Below are 22,610 nucleotides of genomic sequence, written 5' to 3'. Positions count from 1 at the left end.
TTTCAAGACTGCTTACCATTTGCTTTTTTCTTACTTTAGTCACGATAAACTACTATTAATAGGTTTCCATTATGTACGTTACTTTTATCTGCTAGTCCCAAAGTACATGCAATCTCGCCATTCTCCTTTGTGTTCGATCTTAACAAACATACAAAAAATCAAATCTTACTCTTTTATAATATTAGTTAAGATTTACCGATCAATATAATTTATGAAGAGAAAACTTGGTGAAATTTGTATCCGCAGGCTGTTGTCTTCTACCTTGATTAAACGCTACCGGAGAGTGAGTGAGTAGTAAAAGAAAATTTAAAACAAGTCATAAATTTCTTTAAGTGCCAATATTGTGTTCGGAATTGCTGCGAAACTTTCCCGGGGGAAAATAAAATGGCGGAAAGTTTAACACTCACGTTAATGGAGGTGATGGGGGGTTTAACTATTTTATTTAATACCTGTACGTACCTATTGGTTTTTCTTGGTATTAATCTTGATCACTGATTATTTATTAACACGCTTATATTAGCGTCACTTGTAACTAACTAACTATTTATGTAAGAAAATCTTGGAATCTTAATTTGACCCACTTCCCGATCTTCGATTAGGATGAAATTTTGCACACGCTTTGAGTTCTGACTAAGAATAAATGACTAGCTAAGAAACGTCATTACAAATCCAATATGGCGGCCTCACCAAGATAGCGGACTGGCTGTTTGAAATCGACTCCTATGATATGAGTATCAAATGAAAGAGTTTGCTATCAGGAATGCAAAAAAAATAGTCACGTGACTTAAATCCAATATGGCGGACGTCCGAGATGGCGGATAGGCTATTTGAAATGCTTCCTCGTGATATGGGTATCAAGCGTGGTTTTTAGTTTTTTAAACTATTCATGTTATTTATGTTATTATATACCCAAATTGGCTTGGCTTGTGGAGATCTTTATGGGTATGATTAAATCCTATCATTTTTGAAACAAGAATTTGTTTTTATTCTTGAACAAGTTACTTTCATCGTGTCTAAGCACATGTAATGCTTAAATATGCACTCGACACGACTTATTCCACTCCGTTGGAATATAACAAGCAAAAAAATATGTATAGAAAACTACTCCAAAGTCAGACTAATGAGTACATCATCAACATTATCAACCCATATTTCCAGCTCACTGCTGAGCTCGAGACTCCTCCCTGAATGAGAGGGGTTAGGCTAAATAGTGCACTACGCCGTCCCATTGGCGAGAGAGTTTGTTTCTCCACGAAAGTTCGGTTTTCTTTTACCGTTATGTGACACGGGATATTTATTTTCTTAAAATGCACACAACTGAAAAGCGTTCAATACGGATTGGCAGACTTCACATACGCAGAGTTTGTTTCCTCACGAAAGTTCGATTTTTCCTTCACCGTTTTGTGACACGGGATGTTTAACTTCTTAAAATGCACTCAACGGAAAAGTTGGAGGTGCGATTCAAACCCACACCATCCGGAATCGAAGTCAAAGATCATATCTGGGCTATCACGGCGTATGAGAACATCGCATGCGCATGTAACTCGCGACGTGTACAAGCACCATAGATAAATACAAAGTTGACGACAACGATGATGCCATTTGTTAGAAGCTCCCAAGTTAAATATCAAAGTTTCGCTCACAAAAGTTGCCAACAAAGAGAATCACGTACATGCATAAACATAAAACACACTCTGTCATACGCCGCAGCGAGCGCCGCACAAAAAGGTCGAAACTACCCTCTGCTCAATGTTTTACGGCGAAAACTACTTATCGTGAGTTTACGCGATGTGAATTCTTTGTACAACTTTTTGAAATTCTCTGGCGCGTATTTGCTACAATCTCGCTAATGAAGTCTCGTGTTCTATTACCAGAACGGCTTTTATTTGTCTAGTTAGTTTTTGACTGCCATCTCACATAATCCTACTAATATTATAAACGCAAAAGTTTGTATGGATGTTTGGATGTATGTTTGTTTAGATGTTTGTTACTCATTAACACCGCTACTACTGAAGTGATTTTGCTAAAATTTGGAATGGAAATAGATTTTATTCTGGATTAACACATAGACTTTTTATCTCGAAAAAATTAATGGTTTCCCGAGATTTACGAAAGCTAGTGATTTTGATGATATGAATGTTTGTTACTCTTTCACGCTCTCGATTACTGGACCGAATTAGCTGAAATTTGTTATTAAGATATATTATGACCTGGATTAACACATAAGCTATCCCGAAAAAATCGTGGTTCCCGAGAGGTCCCCTTAATGTAAAATTGTGCAGTACATGTTAAATAATTGCAAACACGAAAATAACGATGTAGTGACTGATTACTTGAGTGGTACACCGAGTTACATAATAACCCTGCTAGCCCTATACACAATAGACCGATAATGATGGTGATTATATAATAAATAAATATACCTACTCAAACAATACTCACATAATTATCCAGCCACAAAGTAAACATAGCTTGTGTTATGAATCCTAAGATGGCTGATCTATCATATAAATGGGCCCACTCTCCATATATTGTTTGGATTTTATGCATAAATATGTAGGTATTATGTAATTTAAAATGTAATGTGACTATGTACATTTACATTATTGGGTCTGGGGCAATTTTGGGACATCTCCTTCATATACTACATATAAATACTTATATAATGTATAAATACACTCAGACAACCAGTTTATGTATTATATAAACCAACCCAGAACCCTTCGGTTGTAATAAAGGTAAGCCCACATCACAAATGAAGTCGTACAGATATTTTGCGTATTCAACTTTACGGTTTTAGAAACAATAAGAATACCAAAAATACAATTTCATAACTTTTATTTTATATTAATTAAATTAAATCAATTAAATTACAAATCTCAAAGAAAATAAAAAATATCATATTCTTGCTTGTCTGATAATAATAATTTACCTAATTACTTTTTTAAACATCATAATAATTAAAACTAATTAATTTATTATTATTGATTGTTCAAATTAACTAAACAAACATTATTAATAATCGTGGAAAATTATTCATCCCTTTGTGTGCACGATCACTTTTTGAAAGTTTATCGTGAAAAAATATTTAAATTATTTATATGTGTTTTTTTTTCTTATACAATAATTTTTCATGAAAAATCAATATGGCCTACTTGACTATAGACAAATCTAATCTTTTAAAAAATCAATAAAATTTTTGTTCTCGGTAGGTACTAGAAGCTACAATTCATATTTTGATCCTCTTGAAACATAGACAGCTCTTTCAGCATGGAATGCTGTTCAGCGGAATGGGAACTCCTCAAGCATGAGACGCTGCAAGTCCTGAGCCTGTTGAGGGGTGGTCTTCCTCTGATCCGGCCCTCGTACTTGTGGCGTTTGTGGTTGAGTGGGCTCAACTCCGAGTCTGACATCTCCTCGAATTTTCTCTTCGAAGCCGATGATGAGGTGGTATCGTTGGAAGCGATCGAACTGTAAGGTGTAGCTGAAAAACGATTTTTCACTATAGGGTAAAAGACATATTATTTATGTAACTTTTTGTTGCTCCAAAAATCCAACTATGTAGGTAAAGTTAAAAAAGTCATACGCTTGGCTAGGGTTTGGAATACCCTTCCCAAGTCTGTGTTTCCTGAATCTGACAACTTGTGTATCTTCAAAACAAGAGTAAATATGCACCTTCTAGACAAGCGTGTCCCATCTTAGACTGTATCTACACTGACCATCAGGTTAGATCATGGTCAAACGCGAGCCTGTTTCCATAAAAAAAAAGTTACCCGATGTACAAATAAATGTAGTTCTAAGTACTCAATACAATATATTAATAAAAACAAATAATTTAAATCTACATCAAAGAATATACAAGGATCGACATCTAAATAAGTTAATTATATCAAACACTATTTTCCGGTTTAAACTCTGTTTTCAAGAGTTTATTAGCTATTTTAAACAGCCTACCTACTTCCTCTTAATTTTAATACTCTTTTCAATTCTTTAGAATTGTAACTACCCCCCTGAAAATTTCAAATATCCTTACGGGGCCATAAAAGCTCACATCGATAAAATATGAGTTATTGCTTCTTTTCATAGTTAGCTTGAGTTCAAAGTTCTATCGTTCTTGAATTTCCTTTTCATTATAGAAAGGTCACCAGTTAAGGACAATCACGTACAGTTATAGCCGTAAAGGTTTGATTGTCACAATTCACTGCAGCAGAAGTCAAAAGACTAAAGAGGTCAGACAAGTTTTCTCTGTCCCTACTCACTAGCTTTATGATTAAACTTTGTCAAGCGATTACCAACCTTTTGTACAAAGATTTAAAGTCAATTTTTACAGTATGATGCGCTTATTACGCGACTTTTAGACGATATAGTTTTTGGGAAATCGAGGACGTGCCGAAGTTATGCGATTCGTTTGTTTTTTTGTCGGAACGAGCTTGTTTAGAGTTGTTGAGAGCTTTTAGTATTGCTTCGTGACAAAAAGGGAATTTTATTGGAGTTTAGCTCGTAGTTCTAATCACCCTATTAGGGTGTAGGAGTTTTAGTTGATTTTTTATATTAAAACTTTGTGTGTTTGTATGTATTTTTATATGGAGTGAGGCCCATCCTTACAGTCGACTGTTAAGTCGTTAAAATATGCTAAGTTTTTGTTTTAAGTTCCATAATATTATGCCTAAATTTTTGATGTTATTAAATTTTTCTTTAAGCTGATATAAAACAGCGTTCAATGGGTGATGAGAAAGTTAAATAATTTATTTAGTTCTTTCATTTAATATAATCAATTGTTTATGGTATTATTACTACACAATTATTTGTAATAACAAGGCAAAAAATGTTTGGCATATAGAAAAACTTAATTAAATAAAAAGAATCAACAGCAATAACGATTTTCAAACATCTGACATTCTAAATGGAAATTCAAAACGTATTTTTTGGTGTGAAATCTAAAACAATTTTACGAGTAGGTAATTTGACTTCAATATTAAACTTTGGCCTCCTACCTACCCTCTGAGAACAAAACGATAAATTAAATGTAGGTACGAGTCCGTTATTGGATTTACGCCAGAAGCAAAAATTAATATTCGTGTAATCTGGCTTACAGGCGGAAAAATATAAAAATTCTGCTTTCGGAGCTAAGAGCGTGTAGACATTAATGAGGGGGCGTTTAAAAAATATTAAAGAAAAAATATTTAAACGATAAAAAGCCTCACTTGGGTTAAAACACTTGGGTTAAAACAAGATACTTTGAAAAATAAAGTAACTATTAATGACAAAGAAGAAGTTATCAGAAAATATTAATTAACCGTTTTTAGCATAGTGTATTTTAATGTTAGTTTATTAAATCTATGTAAACTTGAAATTATTAAAGTAATTATACGAATTTAGAAATCCAGTATAAATAATTATTATAGCATTATTTATTGTCTTTATACGCAAAGAATAAACAAACTAAGCACGCGTTACTCTTTAATATCTACTCTACAGTTGTTTGTTATTACAAAATAAACAATTTTAAGTATGTCTTAATCTTTAAAAGCTAAACATATCTCGAAATCCGCTGGACGTACAAAGTTGAAATTTGGTAGTGAGGTATGTTTATAGTTAGCACACTCCGTCCGCTTATAACGGATTTTACGACAAGGCCGGATTTAGGACGTCTAAGAGCGGAAGAAGTCGCGAAGGACGTCTTTTATTATTTACCCACAGATTATGCTATAATAATTTGCAATTAATTAGAGTTAAAAAGCCTTACAGTCATATGAAACACCTCCTTAAATATAACTACAGTCAACAAGATCATATGAGGTGAAACAGGAATTCTTGCAAAGGCTATATTGCATTTTCCTATCTTCAGCGGCAACTTTATTTTCACCTCGGCTTTAAGGCTTTTATTTGGAGGCAAAGTGGCCAAACGATGAATGCGAGCTTTAAGCTAAAGCAGATCGTTACTTTGAAAGCAACAAGCTGTGAAAATTTTGATCGACATGATGAAAGAATTTTATACATTTTACGCGAGTTGTTTGATTTTCAAGGTCTGTTTGTACAAGATCTTTTCGGTGAAAAACTCTGCCCGTCATTACACAGTCTTCATTAAGAAGGATTTATACATACAAATAGATGTAAAGGTTATGTTTCTTATCGCTACTTTACCGCTGTGCCATGGATGTTCACCCAGCTTCCAGTTTTATTATTGATATCATTTTATAATCTGGATTCAAAAATTATTATTGAAATAGGTAGTAGTTTAAAATTTTACGAGGTGGTATCTCAAATATGTAGGAGACGGCATAGTTACAAAAATCAGTTTTGTTTATTAAGCAGAAAAATAAATATATATGGATATGTTTTACCGAACTTAGCTCATGAGTCTCGAATATAGCACCTTAGATATACACAGATATTTACTTTTAAACATTATTTTTTATCAATTGCATTACCTAAACTAATAATAAATAAAGAGGTATGGCATTGATTTTTTGTTTATTTTTCTCTCAATATTACTGAACTAATGTTTAAATCTTTAAAAAATTAAATCATTAATCGAGGGTAATAATTCGGCTATATTTTTATTTTTTTTATCGCCGTGATCCCACGATCACGGGAACTATACGGGTGAAACTGCAAGGGGAACTGCTAGAGTCCATAAGACTGAAAATTCTGTAAATTTCCAAATTTTTAAACATCCAAATAAATAAAAATGTTCTGTAAATAAAATCTCAGAGACTATTGAGATGAGAGCCCATGATCTCATTTTAAAAGTTATCTCGTTTTACTTTAAAATGTAAGTAAATCTGGCAACAAAATATCACAGCCGCGGCGGGTATCGGGCCACAAATCCCTAACTGAATATAGTTGAGCCTTCTTGCAGCGGCGCATCAACATTCTAATGCGATTCCGAGCAGGTGTCGCTTTAGCAAAACATTTGCTTGTCCGCTGCCAGGTCACCCACTGGCTTTAAATTCAGAAATTCAAAATGAGATCTAAGCGTGGAGGCTTTGAAAAGTATGACGTGTATCTTTACATAGCATAAACAAAGTCATTTTCTGCGTTGGTAGGCTTGGATCTTTTAAATTACGTAACGGATTTTAATGCGATTTTCAACAAGTGATTGAAAAAGATAGTTTATATACGCAGTTTTGTGTTTTCTCAGGTTGTGCTTTCTTATTTATTTAGTTAATTTATTTTAATGTATGCCTATTTTAATAACTAAACCTATTTTAATACCTTTTGTGTTTTGATTAAATAATTATTCTCATATGTCACTTGTGTAAATTAAGTAAATACCTAATTATGTAGTTTACATTGCTTAAATATTGTGAAAAGGCGTGCCAGCCTAAAATGTCTTAGATGTGAAATGTGAAATGTGCTAGTATATACGTAAGGTTGTATTATTTAATTTTATAAAATATTCTCGGACGAGTCGAGGGCCGACAGTAGTTTCATATTTATTGGAACTTACAAATGAAGGTGCGATTTTGACGACATTTTGTATTTAGATTTTAACTTTTATTTCTTGCTTTGCTTGCATTTTGGTACCAGCAAACTTTCATGGTATACCATGTACGAGTATAACAAGTTTGAATTTTGAACCTTTCAGATTGCAGGTGGAGCAACAATTAACTAACAATTTCTAAGCAAAGTAACTCCCTTAAAAACCACAGAACCTAAATAGTACTCGGTCTTATTGAACCCGGGACATTTATCACATCACACTAATATTATAAAGGCGAAAGTTTATGTGCAAGTGTGTAAGTATGTTTGTTCCTCTTTTACGCTGCAGCTACTGAAGCGATTTGGCTGAAATTTGGAGTGGAAATAGATTTTATCCTGGATTAATTTATAAGCTACTTTTCATCCCGAAAAAAACCATGGTTCCCGCGGGATTTGTAAAAAGCCGAATTCCATGCCGACGAAGTCGCGGGCGTCCGCTACTAAGTCATAACTTCTAAAGAAATGTGTAATATAACTTATTCTGCATACCTTCATTAGAGCGATTATCTTGATTGCCCCAGAAAACATTTTTGACAGCCTTAGCAACGGTCGACCAAATGTTCTCCTTATTGGACTGCTCCCCCCTCTCGATTTCAGTGCAATTCTCAAGATTACCGTTATCTGCTATCCTGTTCACACTCACTTTCTTTTTTGAGATAACGAATTTGAATTGTATCTCAGTTTCCTCATCAGTGGACCGTAAGACTGAGGTGAGGCATGTTTGGAGAGTGCCCGCTATGTTTGTGGTCAGGGATGTTATTGCGTTGTTCATGGGCGCCGGGGAGTCGACGCAAGTTTTGAATAATTCATTCGCCTCTTTAGATTGTGTCTCTGATTCCACTGTTGGGCTGTCATCTTTGAAGTTTATTGCTCTGGCTAGGCTGTGTCCCGGTGGGGTGCTCTCTATGGACTGTTCATCTTTTTTGATGACAGGAGTCTGCGTTAACGATAGCCTTTGGCATTCAAAGCGGTTGATCAGTGCTTGGAAGCGAGGGTTGTGGGATATTTTTGGTCGCTGCCGTCCCGGAGTTAGCATTCGACGCGGTTTCTTAAAAACTGTATTTAAAAAAATAATAAATAAAACAATCAAAATGAAAAATAATAATAAACAAAAGGGTAAATTATATAAAAACAAATATCCAAAATTAATCTTGGAGACAGTAATTCTGAGATACAAGTTCTGACGAAAATTAAATCTTTAGATCAATAGTGTTAAATTTTTTTTTTTACAGACTGACTGACTGTTTTTTTTTTAGTAAAACTACCGATGGTTACACAACCCTACTTTGCATTTGTGTTGTAGTATTAATACCTCGTTTAATTCCAGGCTCTGGTTTAAATATAGTGTCCTCAGCAAACTTCACTCTCTTAGATTTAACGGATGATTCTACCAAGTGATCGCTGTCCTGGAACGTGACCTGCTTCTCTGAACTATCCTGAGTGCCAAGCTTGACGCGACTGATTATACCTTTGAGTTTTGGCTGGTTACTCTCATCAGTTCGAGATGGCTAAAATAACAAATAAACAAAATTGAAATACAAGAAAATTAAAATGGATTAAATAATCAAAAGTTAAATCTTAACTAATGTTTAAGCTTGTTTGTTACAAATAAGCTCCGAAACTACTGAATCTATTTACATTTTTTCTTTACTAGGAGAAAGTAACATTATCAGTTAGTAACATAGGCTATATTTTATTTTCGTATTCTCTCGGTATTGGAAACTAAGCGGGTGAAACCACGGTGAGTTTACTAGTATTTTAATAAAAAATGGTTAATACACTGGTTTTAAGGCTTTTTAATGCAATGCAATGTGCATTTCGGTATAGAAAAATCCTCTAAAACTACTGAACCAATTTTATTATTTCACTGTTGGGAAGCTACACTATCCCCGAGTGCTATAGACTATATTATATCCCCGTATTCACACGGGAACGGGAACGACGCGGATAAAACCGCGCGGCGTCTGCTAGTATGTTACAAAAAAGTAGGTACAGAACATGAAATGAGTTACTAGAGTTTACTGTGTTACGTTTTTATATTCCATATTCCTACTCGTTATCCCGAAGTCTATTTAGTATTAAATAACATCATTATTTTTAAGTAGGATACTTATTTAATTAAATTATGATTTTTCAGTAATTAAAGTCTGTTCACTACTATATTTTTAATAACTTTTATGATAATTAATTCAAGCTCAACACAGCGAAAGCCGCGCTCAGCTTCAATCATAGTGCATTACGTATTTTCACTATTAAAAGATTATTTATAAGTAAAAAACCCGCAATGCATTCAACGGTGAAATCTGTTTTTGTTTATTATTTATACTGCATACTATAGTAGTTTTTAACCGACTTCAAAAAAAAAGGAGAAGGTTCGCAATTGAACGTGGATGTTTTTTGTTTTTTTTTTTAGTTAACACGCATTACCGACAATTAAAAAAATATCTTAACTAATATCATAAAAATTTGATTTTTTGTTTGTTTTTTTTCTCAACAAGTTACCACTTGACTACAATCTCACCTGATGGAAGTGATGATGCAATCTAAGATGGAATCGGGCTAATTTGTTAGGAGTAGGATAAAAATTTACACTGCTTTCGGTTTCTACACGGATCGTATCGGAACGCTAGATCGCTTGGCGGTAGACGTCTTTGCCGGTAGGGTGGTAACTAGCCACGGCCAAAGCCGTAGATAAAGCTGAAGAGTTTGTTTGATTGAACGCGCTAATCTCAGAAACTACTAGTCCGATTTGGAAAATTCTTTCAGTGTTAGATAGCCCATTTATCGAGAAAGGCTATAGGCTATATCTTATCACCGTATTCCTACGGGAACGAGAACCACGCGGGTGAAACCGCGCGGCGTCAGCTAGTTTATGAATATGCGTCAAAAGAACTAGATCGATTTTAATAATTCACGGAAATCTACATTTTCAGAGTGTAACATTATATTTTGTTATCCAGATTTCCAAACTAGAAATGCGGAACATATCTACGCCAGAGAAACCGCGCTAAATAATACTAAAATTATGATCATTAATTATTAGTCTATAATATTAAATACTTGGTCGCTGACTATGGGCATTATTAGAAGACTCAAAAACACTCAGCGGGCGATGGAGCGAGCTATGCTTGGAGTTTCTCTGCGAATCAGAAACGAGGAGATCCGTAGACGAACGAAAGTCACTGATATAGCTCAGCGAGTCGCAAAGCTGAAGTGGCTATGGACAGGCCATATAGTTCGAAGAGCCGATGGACGTTGGGGTCCCAAGGTGCTGGAATGGTGACCCCGCACCGGAAGGCGCAGGGTTGCAGGGAGCCGCTTGATGCCGGCGGCTTAAGACCGTTGAGCTTGGAGGTCCATGCAAGAGACCTATGTCCAGCAGTGGACGTCTATCGGCTGATAAGGTAAGGTAAGGTAAGGTAATAATAATAAATTTTATTTTTATGGTAGGCATCCACAGATCCGCATTGTTCGACGCATTGCTTCAAACGGGTTGTAGTATTTGTTAAGGCTTTCTTTATTAGTACCACAAAATACCATTACAAAAATAACAAATTTATGATATAAGTCTTTCTTTATTAGTACAACAAAATACCATTACAAAATTAAGAAATTAGGTTAATTCTAGTGTTAAGTCGAGTCAATGTCTCGTTGGCAATTTTGCTTTGGCATAGATATATTTTTTTTTTTATGGTTTCAGACCACAGATTAAACAGTATTCTTTGTATATGAAGTCATACAAGTGCGTCCACTCATCCGCATCGTATACGAATCGCACGAATCTATTGTAAAATTAAAAATTCGTTTAATGCGACGCGTACGATACGGATCTGTGGACGCCTGCCTTTATATGACGAAATGTTATTGATAGAAAAAACTTTAAGCCTTTATAACCAATGTATGAATATATCAGCTTAAGTAATCTATGGTTAGGTATTTTTTTATATTTTATCTAAACCACCAATCACGCACCCACTCAGACTCACTAGAGACGGACTTGAGTCTCAAAAGTGCTTGTAAACTAACCATGAAATAAACAAATTTGTATTTATTAAGAAAAAAGTAAACACAATAAAGTCTGAAATTCTATTCAATTCTTCAGAAAGGTAATATTTTTACAATTTGTATGCGCATTCGAGGTAGCCCAACTAAGCGTCTGAACAAAACGTCTAAAGGACACGTTAAGTACAAGGCCAAGGTATAACGATTTAATTTTAAAATCCTTGCTGTAAGGTGAAAGTACATACTTGAACTTTACCTTTTTGTATAATCTGGAGAATATTTCTGTATACTTACTGTGAAAATAAGTATAACCATTTGACTCCTAAATGGACGACCGGTCGCCCATCGTATCCGTTACGTGACATGTAAAAAATATAACTACCACTAAGGGCAATAGGCGAGAACAGTATCATGCTCCGCGCGATAGAGGAATATAAAGATTTTTTAAAATGGCTCACAACGGTAGATTAAAACCGCATTCCCTGAGTGTCGGCTTCTTCAACGCAGACGGGCTCACCGATAAAATACTCGCGGGCAGCGAATGGATAAGTATGTATACGAAACGACTAAGGCTAGACACATACGGCATTTGCCCTGCACGTTTCTTAGAGTACTGTCTAAATAATAGTTTAAGGTGTAAGTTTTTGCAGTACGAGCGTGTGAACAGTTGCATAAACTATATATAAGCCACTATTTCTCCGTGAAGACGTACGTCGTAAACTGTGAAAAAATGCAGGACAATGACGTGTGTATCTAGCCTAAAGCGATATTGATTGTTTTTTTTAAAACGAATTTTTGCACAGTTTAGGTACGTAGCAGCGTTGTGATAAATTTATAATATTTTTTTTACTACCAGGCTGAAGGACTTGCAGGTGAAAAAACAGGCACATGAGACTTGATACTTATTCAGATTGATGGACGCAAAGTTCACTAATAGGAATTACGAAAACAATTGCTATTTTATGGAAAAACTTATTTATTTTAATTCTCCGTACCACCAGAGCCTTGTTCTGAACGTAGTAATATTAAAAAATCCTTTTAAAAATTCAACTTTTATAAAATTATGCAACTAAAATTATGATACAAATTCTTGCTAGGAAAATTGCGACAGGAATATAAAGAGGTATTTTTCATCCATAAATATTCCTTCCTTTATAGTGGAGCCATAAAGCGCATTGACATCGTTACAAAATAAATTTACTCTTACATATCACGAACATAAGCTATTTTCATCTTATTACTCCATATTAACTTTTAGATTTACTGCCCATTTATATCGACAAACAAATTGCGGTTATTTTAGACTACTTGTTCGGTGATTACTGAAAATTTAAAACCAGATAAATAGAAAGACAGACAGATTAAAGTCTTAATAAAATTGTTTTTTGTGATCATACAATTAACAATAAATGTTTGTAATAATAAACAAACAACAATGCCCATGCCTATGACTTATCGTTTCAATTATTTTTGGCTGGTGGGAGGCTTCGCCCGTGGCTAGTTACCGCCCTGCCGACAAAGACGTATCGCCAAGCGATTTAGCGTTCCGGTACGATGTCGCGTAGAAACCGAAAGGGATATGGATTTTCATTATACTCCTAACAAGTTAGCCTGCTTCCATCTTAGGATGGATGGATCATCACTTACCATCAGGTGAGATTGTAGTTAACTTGTAAAGAATAAAAAAAATCTACCTCTATATCAATGCTCCCAGCCGGGCTACCAGTCTGTTCTATCTCAGACAACGGAGACTCGGTGCCAGGGCCTGTGAACATGGACCAGGCTCCAGGGTGTGTGGGAGTGCTGGTCGTCACCGCCTCCGCTAACTTCAGGACATGTGGCAGCTGAGATGTTGGAGTGGTCATCTTCTGATCAGGTTCTGGAACTTTGGAAATACATAAACAGTATCTGAGTTACAGTATAAAGCAAAGACCTTACTTAGGTACATCTGATTTGAAATGTACTAGAATGCTAAGTTGATTGGTTGACAGCTTAGCTATGATAACTTCAAACAAAAAAAAAACAAACTTTCTTGAAGCATTTGTCTTAGAATGTACCATATAAAAAATAATAATTGGTTTGGAAGTAAAGTTGAAATGGCCATTAAAAGTTAGAAAATTCTAAAATAACGGACATTAAAAATGTAACTTATTTCATCCTGAGCGAGAAATTATAATAAGTTGGGTTTAAGAGGCTCTTTGTAGATCGAGGAAAGTGAGGGAGAACGGACCATCAAGAATGCATTTAATAAAAAGCTTTTTCTTATATTTCTTCAACATTCGAATAAAATTGGTCGAATGATGCAGAATTCTTATAAAAATGTCAAAGTTAAAATGGTTGTAATAATAGTACTTTTCTTTAAAAAAGGTTATCTGAAAAAGCACTACTGTCACACTTTATCTGCTTCTGATTAGTTTTTAAGGCATTTCGGCTTCTCTTTTTCCCGTCACCTATAATCTGAACACCTTTCAGGCTGGAGTGATCAGCCACTTTATACGCAGTCTCCCATTGTAGACTTCATCATTGTGTTAAATGAATTCCAAAATTTAATATCAAACCGGACATGAACCAATTTAGAAAATATAAGTTTCTGTATTGGAACTATAGCTATTGTTCGATCAGCAGAGTCATCAAAACATTCATAAATTGATGTAAACTAATATGATATTATTATGTATTTAAACTTACTTTCAAGGTTATTATTCCGCAAAGGCGTTTTACCGTTAACAGGAGACTCTTTGTAATTATCTTGATTTGGCGTATAATCGTCTATTTCAACGTGCTTCTGTCGGACAAGTAATTTTCTAATATGAGGAGTGGCAGCGCGCTTGAATGTACTTGTGGGATTCATTTTAGGATGAGGAGTTGCTACAGCCTGTTTGGGACTGTCTTCCCATTCGGCATCGCTAGATTCGTAATCCACTAGTCCTTTATTTCGTACAATAGGTGTTATAATGGCTGTTTTAGTTGAATTATTAATTAATACAATAGCTTCGAAATTCTCCCCATCGCTGTTGACTTTCTCGTATAAAGAATCGAATTTTTCTTCCAGGTCTTCTTCCTTTTTATCTTCAACATTAGATTCAATTAATTCAGAAATAGTAGAACATTTTTCAATGTCAGTTAAATCTTCCATTTTAGTAAAGAGTTTGTTGCACTTCTTGCACTGTAACGGTAGGTGTTCTGTTAGGTGTAGGACAAAGTCTTCGTTCAGTAGTTCGGGCTTACAAAGGAATCTATTTCCGCGGCAAATTGAGCAGTCGTAAGTTAGGCCGTGAGTGTTTTCTTCGTGCTTCCTACGACAGTCACCACAGCAGAATATTAGACGGCAAACTATGCATCGCGCCTGAAATTATAATTACATATTCTGATAATATTTTTAATTCTTAATTACATACATGTCGAAGTTTATTTAGTTTGAGATACAAACCTATAAGAAACTTAAGCTAAGTTATCCTAATAGCTACACAAACCAAGCCTACGTGGAATGGTAAGTGAAATGAATAAGAATACTGGCTGCATTTCCAAGTTATGATCCTTTGCACGAAAAAACATCCAGCCCTTTTGTTACCGTTTGAAGCGGTGAAATAAATCAGAGATTTTTTAGCACTGTCACAAATGTCCATAGTCCAAGAGTCCCCATGGTAAAAGAAAAACAAACATGTAAACATGTCTTAGTTCAGAGAGGTATATCATCTTATATTTCAGTTATTAATTATAAAATAATAACATGTGTTTATAATATGGCTTGGCACTGTTAAATACGTAATTAAAAATACTAATCTCTCGAGTTCCGAAAAACAATTTCTTCAAAAATACCACTTATCTAAACTAATATTATAAATAGCTAAAGTAAGTGGTACGAGTACTGTATGCGGTATATCTGGAGTTACAAAACAGATTTTGATTTTTTTTATAAAACTAGAAGGTCAAGTTATTGGTGAGTGTCATATACTTTATCCCCGTATATTTACGGGAACAGTAACTAGCTGGGCGAAACCGCGGGGCATCAGCTAGTATTATGATATAATATGTAAGCCATTTATTTGCCCTGTCTAAAACAAAAAAATATCGGCGTAAACTTTTAAAAAATATATAGAAATATGTCAAATGAACAAGAAACTCGACAAACAGAGCAAGAAATTCCCAAGTCCTCCTATCAATCCGTAGGAGCCAAGACATAAAGTGCAGCCGTAATCTTGTCGTACCCGCATTCCTTGCTAATTGACTCGTTGACCCATTTGCTTGAAGCTCGGGTTAATTGGCGCAGTAATACTGTGATAATTTGATCGCTGCCAATTACTGCACAGCTGGGCTTCATATGTGATGCAGTGAAAACGATAATATAAAAATTAATATCAACATCTTACAGAATTGGTAAGCCTTAACTTAAACTTATTCAGTTATAGTATAACTTGCCTTGTGTCTTTTTTATTTAATTTTGAAAATCTGTTAGTGTTTTTGTCTTGAAAGAGTAACAAACAAGAAGCAAAAAAGCTGCATTTATCTACACTTATGTTTTAGAGAAAGAAGAATGTTTTTTTTTCTTTTAACTCGAAATCTACTGGAGTGATTAAAAAAAATATTTTTCTAATATAAAGCTACATTATCATTGTGTAATAGGCTATATTTTATCGCCGTATTCCCACAGGAACGGGAACTACGGATTACCCTCGGCTCACCCGCGTAGTTCCTGTTTCCATGGTAGTACTACAATAAATCATAGCTCATTTTTTGCTAATAATGTAGGTTTCCATTGATGAAAGAATTTCTAAAATCGATCTAGTAGTTTCAAAGTCTATTCACAAACAAACAAAAAATATTTCCTATGTGTACAACATTAGTATAGAAATATAGATGAATGAATGAATGAACCGATGTTATATCGTTCGTTATCAACCCATATTCGGCTCACTGCTGAGAGCTAAGAAAATTCTCTGGTATGCAGGTTTCCTCACGATGTTTTCCTTCACTGTTTGAGGCACGTGATATTTAGTTTCTTTAAAATACACTCAACTGAAAAGTTGGAGGTGCATGCCCCGGACCGGATTTGAACCAACACCCTCCAGAACCAGAGGCAGAGGTCATATCCACTGGGCTATCACAGCTCACGATGTTATATACCTTCAATTAATCAATGATTCAAATAAAAGAACTCCGTTTGATTTGTATCGCAAATGAACTGAAATAATGAGCTACTATTGAAATTTATCGCGGTTTTGCAATTAGCACAAATCGAGTTAAAATAATATTTGTTCGAGCGACCGGTTGCGCTTAATTACTCCTCTCAGTGATAACATGCCGTTAATTTATTACAGTGTTTGAAAAAATAATGTGAAAATTATTATAAACTGGGGTAGTTTCGAAAAACATGTTAAAACACAACGATATTTTATGTTATAGATATGTTACGTCCCTACAAAATCCGCAAAAAGTGATCCGAATTTAGCTACACCACTAACGCACACATATGCACAATTTTGTCTTTAATTCCATTATATATTTATGTATATATAGTTTTTACACTTCCTGAACACACAACTCGACATTATAGACAATATTTAGATATTGTGTCTAAATAACTTTCGTTGTTTAACAAGCGACTAAATGAAATGCGCTAAACTATTTTTCAGATAGCTTGGGTTTGTTTGACTGAGAGTTTCTTTTTTCCAAGAAATTGTCAGTGCAAATTCAGCTCAACCCAGAGGTTAGAAGTTGTTGGTGTCACTACGTCGGTCCTGGGCCTGTAGCCACGTGGTACCTCGATTTTCTTACTACGATCGCAAACTTTTCGAAAATTAAACAATGTATAGGAATGATATTCAGTATCGACAGGTCATGATCAAGTTATCGATCGGATCTGTCATGTCACCAGTGGCGTGCACAAGGTTTTTAACTAGGGTATGCACTATAGGTACAAATTGTACAAAATGGAAAATTCCTCCTCCAATACAAGGTACCTAATGAGTTCTTAGGGTATGCATTGTGTTTATGCATGTTTGAAGTGCAGGCCACTGCATGTCCCATACATTGTTTTTAGTTTCCGAAGCGTTAGCGTGGCTCACATGGCTACAGGCACTGATCATTATCTGATAGTGATCGTTAAATTAGTAATGCTCAAAAAATATATGCCCATAAGTCCGTTAACCCTAAGTTCCATAAGTTCCATATCCCCTCTGTTATAAAGAGGGAGGTCTGGCCATTAAAATAGGCTGATGATGATGAGTAATGTGATATTAATACATTTCAATACGATTAGCTTTAATAGGCGTGCTAGAAATCTAGCCATGTAAGTAATAAGTGTTGCCTAGTCAGCAACTAATATTGCAATTCCGGCATGAGATTGGATCAATGTAAAGCGGATTAACGACTAATTACTATTGGGTTACTTGACTAATGCCATCTAATATCTACACCGCTAGAGCCTACTTAGCCTACGAGGTATAGAAGAGATTACAACACCATCCATTTAGGTTTCAACTAAGTAATTATCATAGATTAATTAAATTATTAGTCTAAGTAATAATTATATTACTTAATTGACAAATCAAACTGTAATCAAAATAAGAATTAACCCTAGAATGGCAGAGAATACCTTAAGCAGTCCCAGAGTATCTTTTTGCAATAATTTAAAAAAATATTTTGAAAAAAAAATTTGCTTGATCACGTTAATATCAGAAACAACTGGTTACAATTGAAAAATTGTACTACTACAACTGACACAATAGACTACTACAACTATAGACACAATAGACTATACAATATTAGGTTATAGGTATTTAATTATTTTGAGACATATACTATATGTATATAAAAATTAATCCATATAAACCTTGGTCACGCCGTGACGCGTGATCGTGAACGGCTGGACCAATTTCACAATCTTTTATTGATGTGTTATTGTCAGGAGAAGGTTCTTATAACAGAAAAAATTTAAAAAATTGCGCGGAAAAATAGAAAACAGGGGTAGGGGTAGGGTGATGGTAGGGTAGGGGTAGGGTAGGGGAAGGGTAGAGGTAGGGTAGGGGTAGAGTAGGGGTAGGGTAGGGTAGGGGTAGGGTAGGGTAGGGGTAGGGTAGGGTAGAGTAGGGGTAGTTGAAAGTTTACATCGAGTTTCACGCGGACCTTGTTGCGGGCGTCCGCTAGTTATTAATAAAAAGACAGTTTAATTGGAGTAAAATCCGTACGCAATAGTTTCGTCCCATAGTTTATTTTTAATGCAAAGTATTTACATATTGGGTTAATGTCCTTACCCTAGAAGGGTCTTTACGTGCTCTGCCCAAGAATAAAACAAAAATAGACATAACAACCTTATTCATTCCTTTTTAAAGTGTACGAGTTCCCACAAAAGTCCCACGGGAACGTTATTATGACTATCCCGGACGGAATGGACGGCGCAAAAAGCGAAAACGTGTCTCGGTCAACCACATTACGTCTACTCTAAGTGTATTTCGTGTACACTACTGGCCATAAAAAGTGGACATTATGAATTTCGTTTTATTTTTCTAAAGAATTATTTTTATAGCTAATATAAAAAATTGTGGCCACGGGAAACTTGACATTCAAAATATGTAGGATGAGCATCTCCCTAGATATCCATTTCTTCCAAAAAATTGCGTTTAGCTACTTGTAGCTTCTGCTAGAGGTTACTCACGTACTATTATTTTTTTTTATAAGATTCATGAACAGAACGTTACGACCTAATGTATTAATGTGGTATTGAATAAACAAAAAAATAAAAAAAAGTTTTTCTGAATAAAAGGTAACAATATTTTGCATACCTACGCGTATGTCAAATTTTATGAATGTTTGAGTATTGGCGGCGTGAAATTGTTATAATTTGTTGTGACAGACGGACAAACGGACACGCGAGTATTTCTACAATGGTTCAGTTTTGTTCTCAGATGTTCATAACCCTAACAAACTAACTACAAACATTTACCATAATTTACATACTATGAAACTGAATTAGATTACTCGTGCCTGAGATTTTTTATAAACAATATCAGAAAAGTAATTATAAAAAATATATAATGTAGTAGTGTATAGTTTTTTTGGCACGCAGTGTAAACCGTACATCACGAATTACGGCTTAGTGACACGATGTTCCTCTTCGTAGGGGAATGTTACACAAGTGGAATACAAGATCCATACGATTCCAAACTAGAAAAAAATGAAAATGGACAATGTTTGAAGTGCAATTAGGCTTTTCCCCTTTCCCTAGCGCCATGACTTTTAGTGAAATCGCAGTTTTGGCTACGCTTCGAGAATGTTTCTTGACAAACTATGACTATCCGGTTACTTTACCTACTACAGACTATAAACATTAAGTGCATTCAGATGGGGTATTTGGCGTCATTAGCTTTTTACAATGAAATTTTATACTAAGCGTGATAATAATTATCATTGGTTTTTATATATGTCCCGGATTTGATTCTAGTTGTATCTTCATTATTAGAATACTAGCGGATGCCCGCGACTTCGTCCGCGTGGAATTTAGTTTTTCACAAATCCCTCGGGAACCATGGATTTTTCCGGGATAAAAAGTGGCCTATGTATTAATTCAGGCTATAATATATCTGAATACCAAATTTCACCTAATTCGGTTCAGTAGTCGAGGCGTGAAAGAGTAACAAACATCCTAACAAACATCCAAACATACACCCAAACATCCATACAACTAGCCTAATTCAAATGCCTCCCTAGAAGAGGGGATATGGGTCTTTGACCCACCGCGTTACAATAACAAGGGATGCCAGGCTCAGGATGGTTATGTTAAATTCTTTACCGATCACTATCAGGTGTTAATGTTAATGGCTAGGACCAAAGGCTTAACATGCTCACCTTTAAAACTTTTTAGATGTCAGTGTTACATAGCCCGGCCCAGGACTGAACCCAGGATCTTCCGATCCGAAGCTACAAAGGCTAACCAGACAAACAAGACAGTTTCTGGTTTGGGTTAATAAAAAATAACCACTCCTAAATAAAACGTATACAAGGCCTAGCTAAAAATAGTTCTAGATTTATTTTATTTCTTACTGTAATGAACTGGCTTTCTTTCTCGTATTTAAAGAACAATTTGAAACATATACCTTCTTACATACATACATAAACATTCATTCAAATCAGAGATGTGAACTAAAATATAACTTTTAATTCTGCAACTCATTATCAATGGGATGAAATTCAAAGAATCTTAATAAATAGTCATAAATGTTAATAACTTGGTGGATATTTTCTTAGATACTAAATCAAGAGGTTATTTTTCAATATAGCTATATAACTTACTTCAATCAAGCTGATCATTATGACGAGGTCACATCTCCTTTAATTTACACTTTTCCACAAATTGTACTATCAATGCATGTATTATAGAATAATGTCATCAATTTTTTACCTTTATTTTAATTTTTACACAGTATTTAGATAAAAATACAGAAAGAACGTGTAACAAAACGGCACAAACTTGTTAATGACTGCTGAATCAAACTGTGATTGTGAAATTGTATCAACAATATTTGTAACTACCCGTATATTGAACAATATTTGTTCGTTATGTTGTATAACGTGGAATTTTACCACAGATTAGCACTAACATTATACTTAATAGATAAAACTTATCATTGATCTTAGAGTAAATATAAAATGCAAATTGTTATTATGAATGAGGTTAAAAGTATTAAGATTTTATTTTAGCATTTCGGAATTACAAATAGGTCGTCGTCATCAACCCATATTCGGCTCACTGCTGAGCTCGAGTCTCCTCTCAGAATGAGAGGGGTTAGGCCAATAGTCCACCACGCTGGCCCAATGCGGATTGGCAGACTTAACACACGCAGAGAAATAAGATAATTCTCTGGTATGCAGGTTTCCTCACGATGTTTTCCTTCACCGATCGAGACACGTGATATTTAATTTCTTAAAATGCACACAACTGAAAAGTTGGAGGTGCATGCCCCGGACCGGATTCGAACCCACACCCTCCGGAATCGGAGGTAGAGGTCATATCCACTGGGCTATCACAAATAGGTATGACGTAAATAACTTTGTATTTATATAAAATTTGTGTGTTTTATTAACCTTATACAGGAGTAGGTATGTAACGTCAGTCACTGACGATCAAGTAATCTCACATGCCGGATTACTTGATCATCAGTGGCTGACATAATATTTAAAATCTAGTACGAGTAGAATTTTGATTGCGAGATAGTCTTGAAATTACTGTCTGCTCTTCAGTACCTACTAATGAGTTAATTACAAACGTATAGGTACCATTTAATCTAATTTAGAGTATTTATTTAATTTAGGAATACGTTGATTTATTCATACACGATATAAAACTAATATTTGATTTTAAATGTATGCTGAAGTCTAAAAACAAATAAATTGTTTTCATTTTATTTGTTTTTTATTCAATCATAAGAACATCGTTTTTAAATAATTTATTCGTTATCAACCCATATACGGCACACTGCTGAGCTCGAGACTCCTCTCAGAATGAGAGGGGTTAGGCCAATAGTCCACCACGCTGGCCCAATGTGGATTGGCAGACTTCACACACGCAGAGAATTAAGAAATTCTCTGGTGCGTAGGTTTTCTCACGATGTTTTTCTTCGCCGTTTGAGACATGTGATATTTAAATTCTTGAAATGCACACAACTGAAAAGTTGGAAGTACACGCCCCGAACCGGATTCGAACCCACATCCTCCGGAATCGGAGGCAGAGGTCATATCCACTGGGCTATCATGGCTATACAATACAATTAATCTATACTTGTATATAATTGAAAAGATTTTTAAATAGCAGAATAATTATTGAATTGCTGAATTATTGCACGGTGTGCGGGCTTAATATAAAAAAAGTGAGAAAACAATTTAAAATTTTTATAAAATCACCTTTTTAACTGACTTAAAAAGGTTCCCTGTTTTTACTCGACTGCAAAAAGGGTTATTGATCTGCATGTATTGTATCTACTTTTTCATTTTAATTTTTTACAAGTTAGCCCTTAACTACAAACTTATGGTAAGTGATGATGCAATCTAAGATGGAAGTGGGCTAACTTGTTAGGAGTAGGATGAAAATCCACATCCCTTTCGATTTCTACACGACATCGTACCGGATC

At 34.9% G+C, this 22,610-nt stretch overlaps 2 protein-coding genes across 3 annotated transcripts in view; both read right to left on the bottom strand.

Annotated features, from left to right (window-relative positions):
* Window positions 1-22,610, bottom strand: part of LOC112054763 (dopamine D2-like receptor) — a 228,098-nt gene that overhangs the window by 27,022 nt on the left and 178,466 nt on the right. The gene's annotated exons all lie outside the window — the stretch shown is intronic.
* On the bottom strand, window positions 2,822-21,016 carry LOC112054050 (uncharacterized). Of its 2 annotated transcripts, none has more exons than XM_052886105.1 (6): window positions 20,776-21,016; window positions 14,176-14,833; window positions 13,182-13,372; window positions 8,798-8,993; window positions 7,975-8,541; window positions 2,822-3,484 (listed from the first exon to the last, which is right to left on the bottom strand). In XM_052886105.1, exons 1-6 carry the CDS (start codon window positions 20,791-20,793, stop codon window positions 3,216-3,218), a joined length of 1,899 nt encoding a protein of 632 aa, XP_052742065.1. In that variant the 5' UTR covers window positions 20,794-21,016; the 3' UTR covers window positions 2,822-3,215. The 2 variants fall into 2 exon arrangements, with proteins under 2 accessions (XP_052742065.1, XP_052742066.1); XM_052886106.1 differs by having other exon boundaries at window positions 13,182-13,366; window positions 20,776-20,986.

Source organism: Bicyclus anynana, chromosome 16 (genome assembly GCF_947172395.1).
Source record: "Bicyclus anynana chromosome 16, ilBicAnyn1.1, whole genome shotgun sequence".
In the NCBI taxonomy this organism is placed as follows: Eukaryota; Metazoa; Arthropoda; class Insecta; order Lepidoptera; family Nymphalidae; genus Bicyclus; species Bicyclus anynana.
Note: the sequence above shows the minus strand (reverse complement) of the source record. Positions and strands in the feature narration are given on the sequence as shown.

What these genes read in the sequence shown, in the direction of transcription:
- LOC112054050 (XM_052886105.1), bottom strand. An exon ending in CTGGGAGCATTGATATAGAG is followed by an intron (nt 8,994 to 13,181) that starts GTAGATTTTTTT and finishes TTGTTATTTTAG; the next exon opens with CCATCTCGAACTGATGAGAG. An exon ending in AGATAATCGCTCTAATGAAG is followed by an intron (nt 3,485 to 7,974) that starts GTATGCAGAATA and finishes ATCGTTTTTCAG; the next exon opens with CTACACCTTACAGTTCGATC.